The following is a 6,095-nucleotide window of genomic DNA, read 5'->3' as shown; positions in this document are numbered from 1 at the left end:
CTTTCAACTTTAACAGAGATAATAGAATAACTTGCAGTAAAAGCAGGTCCAGAGAGGACAGACAGTCACAGCCAACAGATTGCTGGTGCATTAGCTACAAAAACTGCCAAGTCATGTAATGCAAAAAAGTGTGACAACATGATGCATACCACCATACTATATTTCAGTTTTTCTGTCCATTGTCTTCATAACTAGCCTTTGGCCTACATTGATGCATACTTTTCTGTGTATGCATACAAGAACTAAAGAGACTGCTCACTAGATCATCACACAATAACACACTAATAAAGATCTAATTAAGATCCCAAACCGGAAACTCCCATGAATTCAAACACACCATCTGGCATTATATGCACCTACTGTATTTAACACTACTTTGTTCTTCTAATTGATGTACTGATCTCCCTCCAGGCTGTCACAATTACTCGTTGAAGAGTGTAGGGCTTTTGCAGACAGGCAGGATACTCTTGAGGGAGTTTTTTTTTCAAACACGTACACTTTGCTGGTATCTGTCTTTCCACCATCAACAATTGCGAAAAAGTTTGTAAAACTCATGCATACGTCACCTGAGTAGACGACTGCAAACAAGTTTACTTTGAGTGTTGTTACTTCTATACAGTGACAGTGAGTTGTGTCTTTTAGGGTGCTTTCCACTCCAGCAGGAACAACCCCATCTGTGTCACTGTCAAACCTTGACGGGAAATAATCACCAATACATTTTCACTTCCTACCTACTTTTACATATGTTTTGAGACGTAGAAAACCCCAGGTTTTTAATGATGCTCTTTTTCACAGGCTGTACTCCAGAAACCTGTCACAAGGATTTAGAGAATTCTTTTTATGAGTTGGATAAAAAGGAGACGCTTCAAACTGCTGAAATCAAAACTCAAAACACAGATTACTGATGTCAAGTTCATTTTGCATCGTCTTCCTTCACATTACCTTCACCAACACATGGAGAAAACAGAAACACAGCTCCTTCAACCCTCCTCCTCCTCGCTGTCTTTGATAGAAAAAAAACAAAACAGATGAGCACTTCAAAAAGCATGTTGGTGCTTTACTGTTAAAGCATTTCAAGTATCTTTTTTTTGACATGAATGAGAGGGATGTCTCTTTATCCAGAGAGGAACATTTGAAAGTTTCCCTTTTTTGTTTTTCAAACTACCTTGGTTAGAGTGTCTCCATGCTTATGGTAAAAATAATAAATTTTGCTTTCAACTGCCGCACGATATTACATCTCATTCGTCATTTCGGTCATTTAAAATTAGTCATTTCATGTCAGCGGTTTTGATTAGGAGAGCCTTATTATACTGTGAAGCTGTGATGTTATTCCTCATCTTAACTCAACAGAAAAAATGTGGACTCCATACACCAGAAAGCAAATGTCATGCTTACACCACAGCTGATTTGTCAACAGCTCCAGTTAAACTATCTGCACTGGTTGTTACACCAGGATTCTTTCAAGTCAAGATAAATGATCAGCCATGGCTTCTTCAGGGAAAGTACATTGACATTAATCACGGTTAAAATTTCAGTGTGGTAAGATTGACTTTCAGAGTTGGATTATATTATTGTTTTGGCTTGATCAAACAGTGAATTTAGAGCAACGAGGTTTGTACTAAAAAAAACAAAAAAAAAAGGTCAGACGGTGGGGAAATTTGAAGTGGAGGAGGAGCGCTGGGTAATGCTCCTGTTTGCCGGAGGAGGCTGCTCAGCATCATGCCACGTTGTAACTGTGCAGTTAGTGTTGACGCTAAATGGGAGACGTCGCTGGATGAATGTGACACTCTGAGTCCATAAGGGGAATCTCTTGAGGAATTGCACTTTGTCTCTGGCTGCATGCAGTCTCCAGAGTAAGGTCTGACTGGCTCGGTGTCGATGGAAAGGCTCTTCATTCTTTGATCTGCCGTGAGGAAACATCAAAAGGAAACTGACTCAGGACACTTTACCAAAGAGAGAAAACTATTAATGAATAACTTCTTAAAAGACCCAAATACTGATATATAAAATATATATAGCATAGAAGTATGCACTAGTAGTTAAAAAACATTAACCCGCTTTCTTGCAATAACACACAATCTATATGTTGTTTTTGACTATGTCCTAAAGTTAGTTGCACTTTACCTCAGTGACAACCCCTGCAGCAATGGTGGAGCCGACATATCTGAGCATGAAGCGGCCCAGCTCCTTGAAGTCCTTGTACAGCTCTAGTGACACCGGCCTCTGGGTCTGGATCTCCACGATGGCATTCATGCCTTTACTCAAGCACCTTAATAGGACAGGAAGTAAGGACATGACATATTTAATAAAGTAGAAAGTATGAAGCACCTTCGACAGTGACTCTGTTCATCGTTTCAGTAAGGAAAATCCTTATGTGTACTGTATATTGGTAATATAAAATAATGGACTGATAATAGAATGCACACTCACTTTGGTTTCTTCTTGAGGACCTCGCCGCTGCTCTTGTGTAAAACGCTGATCAGTTTCCTAATGGTGGCTGGCTCACTGACTGTGTGGTAATGCAGCAAGATCTATAACATGCACGCGCGCACACACACACACACACACACACACACACACACACACACACACACACACACACATGAACAAACGTGCACATAGAATGAAACAGAAACAGAGATGTAAGAATGTACATCCAGTACACATGCTAGCATAAACTGTTGTGTGACTGTGTTTGCTTGCACTTACTGGGAAGCCTTTTGTTATGGGAACCTCGATATTGAAAAGAAGGATTCGGGCTCTGAATCGAGTACAGACTCGAATAGGCTCCTTGGGATCACAGAACACACAGCCCACACTGGAAGGAAGCAGTTATCACTAAATATGTAGCCAAATGTGGCAGTCTAAACATATAGGTAACAGACACCATGAGTAAATGTGTTGACAGCAAAACAGACCTTTATGCTTATATTAAATAAACAGTGGTAACATTTTGTTTACTTGATCTTGATGATGTCCATGCCGGTGACGGTCAGGCTGACATGGTCTCCTGCTGCGGCCCAGTCCAGAGCCTCATCGTGTAGAGTAATACCTGCGGGACACACAGACAGAGTGGAAGTCACCCAGCTGCCACAGGATGGCAGCATTTATCACCACTCACCAACTAGTCACCCACATTCAGAGATGCACAAAAAGGCACGCTCAGATGCCGTTTTGTTGAAGCCGAAAGTGCTATTTACTCAAAGAAGAAAAGAAACTAGTTCTTGTCAGCACAGCTTAGTGGAGAATCCTGCCTGAGAAAGTATCTTAATGTATGATCCAGTATCTTAGTTCATTTGAAATGTTTTAATGAATTGCACGTACGTGTGCATTTTCTTTTGCTGTTAGATCCTGACAATAAGTTAAGTTAGTTCTTTTTTTAAGTATTTCCACCTGTGTAGAGGCCTCCTTGTCAGCATATTAGCAGCTGTCTGTGATACAGGCGTCACGCTCTGCTAGTGCAGATAACAGAGCCTCTGTGAGCCTTTGTTCGCATCTCGTGTGCTTTTTCTCATTGCCATCTATGAAGAAAATGGGTTTACCAAAGTAAGCCACCATGCCAGGCTGGCAGTAAAGACACACACAAAGTGCATACCTTTGACAGTGCAGGTTTCATTGGGAGGCATAGCCAGTATTCTCTCTCCGGTCTGAATGTAACCAGCCTCGATCTTCCCTGTAACACAGAAGCCTGAACCCTGGTCTGGGGAAAGAAATCCAACATCAGCTTTAATTTAGAATAGGAGAAATGAAAAGGGACATGAACAAAATCACACACACTGTTAATCTGCGTCAGTGACTTTACCTTTGAACACATCGGAGACACACAGTCTGAACGGTTTGTCTACGGATCGCTGGGGCGCTTTGAAGGCGTCTTTAGAAGAGAAGGGGAAACAACAGAAGACAAATAAAAAAAATAAAAAAGAGGAAGAAAACAATGAGAAGCAGAACGTCTAGAAAAATATTACAAGAAGTCTGGAGACCAGTGGTGATGAATCATTTTCGCTGGTACTAGATGATTAACACTTTTGTGCGGTTACGGCCATAAGTTCAGACGATCAGCACTTTCATGAAATGTCCTGTAAAATCCATATTGAAAACTTTAAAAAAACTTTACATTATTTCCTTCCCTTTTATCCATGAGTCAATCAGTGCTGCTGTGAGTAATTTTCAAGTTAAAATTCCACTCAAAATTTGTGCTTTGAGTATCAAACATTCAGCCTGAATTCAGTCTGTCACAATGTTTCCCAACAGCGAAAAAAAGTGCCAAAACATTTTTAGGAACGTTTCAAACCAATCCAGCAGCGTAATGACCTTCTAGACTCGGACGCACAGTATATACAGTAAGATGCAGCTTTGAGCTTCAAACGGGGAAGCAGTGCATTTTTGTTTATCTTAGAAAATGGACAGCAAAGAAGTGAATTATGAAGGACTTATCAGACTCCGTGCCAACATGTCACCACTGGAATCTCTCAACTGAATGAACAAAAACAAAAACCTAAAAACAACAATCGTGTTTGTGCTCGCATTTGCAAGAGACCCATGATGAAAACTGCGCAGAAATGCAGCTTGTGTATTTTTCACTTTTCCCCAGAGAGACCTGGGTCTAAGTCAGGGGTGGGAATCACCAGAGGCCTCACGATACAATATTATTTAGATACTTATGTCACGATAGGATATTATTGTGATTTTAAACATATTGCAATATTCTGCGATATATTGCAATGCATTTACCTTTATTTCAACTTATATTTTTTCCCAATTTTCTAGACATAGTTATGCTTGAGCTCTATATACAGCAAGGATTAACAAAGCCAAGTCATCAACCTATGGAAAAGCACAGCAGCACAAATATCAGACCTAATGACCTCAACGCCACAAGAACTAGAGGAGAGCGACTATGCAAGGTGGGATTTCAGTTTGTTTCTTTCTTTTGTTTTCCTCCAGACCGCAGACGGTGGGAGAGGGTTTTTGTTGTTGTTCAATTTGTGTTCATATCTGTTCTATGCACCACTTGACATTACCTGGCACATATTGTGGAATTTGTTCTGTATGTCTGGATGATAAGTGATGCTAAAAAATAATAAACAATTTAACCAAAAAAAAAAAAAAAAAAAAAAAAGAAATGTTGCCCAATTTCAAATGATGTCCCAAAAAAGAAACTTTTGTCAACATCGGTGTTACCTAAAAAGTAAGCAACTTTATTGCTGCAAAATGGGATTGTCCAGCAGACAAACTGACCAACACATATATAATAATAGATTGATACTCAGCATCTGTGTATCGATACAGTATTGCCACGGAAAATATCTCGATACTATGCTGTATCGGTCCCCCCCCCCCCAGTATAAGTTAGCCTCGGCTCCACCCTCCTATATACTTCTGCTCAATTTTCATTTTCCTTCAGTACGTCGTCTGGGTTTGCGGTATATTCGCGGGTTTTCTACGGACGATCAGCGAACAGAGGGAGTGGCGATGACATTGAGGTTGTGCGCTAGTTTGAGTTGTAGTTCCGTAATAGCGGCAGAGAAAGGTGCAAGCAAAGTCATTCGGTCCGTTGTGCCAACGCTGCTGAATATCCAGAAGTTATGCCCGAGCAAGAACAATCTTTGCTGAGTTGTGTAGGTGGCCATGATGTTGTGGCCCTCCTCCCCTACGGGGTTCGGGAAAAGTTTGATTTTCCAGCTCGCTCTGTTAGTGGTGAAGGAGTTGGCTAAGGCGAATGCTAGCGATGCTAAGCCGACGTCATGAGCAAATGTTAGCGATTGGTTATGGCAGATCCAATAGTTTTAAACTTCAAGGAAGTTAACACTTGTCAACGGAGAGAGACCAGACTCTCTGTACAAATGAAATGTACGAGAGTCTGGTAGGACCAGGCTAAGTCTAAGTGTCAAAAAGCAGTAAAGGCTTTGGGCAGCTTGCAGCATGCCAGTGTGCATTACCAATCTGCTCCAGCAGGCTGGGACCAGAGTACCAAGAGGTAAGTTGTGACACTGTACTCCTGGTGGTGAGGTTCTCTCCTGACAGACCGCTGCTGGGGATGTAGAAAACATCAGACTCCTGGAATAACATATAAACACTGGATCAAATAAAAGAAG

General features: G+C 41.1%; 1 protein-coding gene across 1 annotated transcript in view; it reads right to left on the bottom strand.

Moving 5' to 3' along the window:
• Positions 1-817: 817 nt before the first annotated feature.
• hbs1l (HBS1-like translational GTPase) overlaps positions 818-6,095 on the bottom strand; it is a 25,085-nt gene continuing 19,807 nt past the window's right edge. The window contains exons 11-18 of the mRNA XM_028604883.1: positions 5,940-6,057; positions 3,803-3,871; positions 3,596-3,700; positions 2,962-3,052; positions 2,710-2,818; positions 2,431-2,531; positions 2,125-2,269; positions 818-1,903 (exon numbers count right to left, since the gene is read on the bottom strand). Of these exons, the coding sequence (XP_028460684.1) occupies positions 1,892-1,903; positions 2,125-2,269; positions 2,431-2,531; positions 2,710-2,818; positions 2,962-3,052; positions 3,596-3,700; positions 3,803-3,871; positions 5,940-6,057 (750 nt within the window). The 3' untranslated portion in view covers positions 818-1,891. The remainder of the gene's footprint in view (positions 1,904-2,124; positions 2,270-2,430; positions 2,532-2,709; positions 2,819-2,961; positions 3,053-3,595; positions 3,701-3,802; positions 3,872-5,939; positions 6,058-6,095) is intronic.

Source organism: Perca flavescens, chromosome 18 (genome assembly GCF_004354835.1).
Source record: "Perca flavescens isolate YP-PL-M2 chromosome 18, PFLA_1.0, whole genome shotgun sequence".
Lineage (NCBI taxonomy): Eukaryota > Metazoa > Chordata > Actinopteri > Perciformes > Percidae > Perca > Perca flavescens.
The sequence above is the reverse complement of the archived record's forward strand: the minus strand, read 5'-3'. Positions and strand labels throughout refer to the sequence as shown.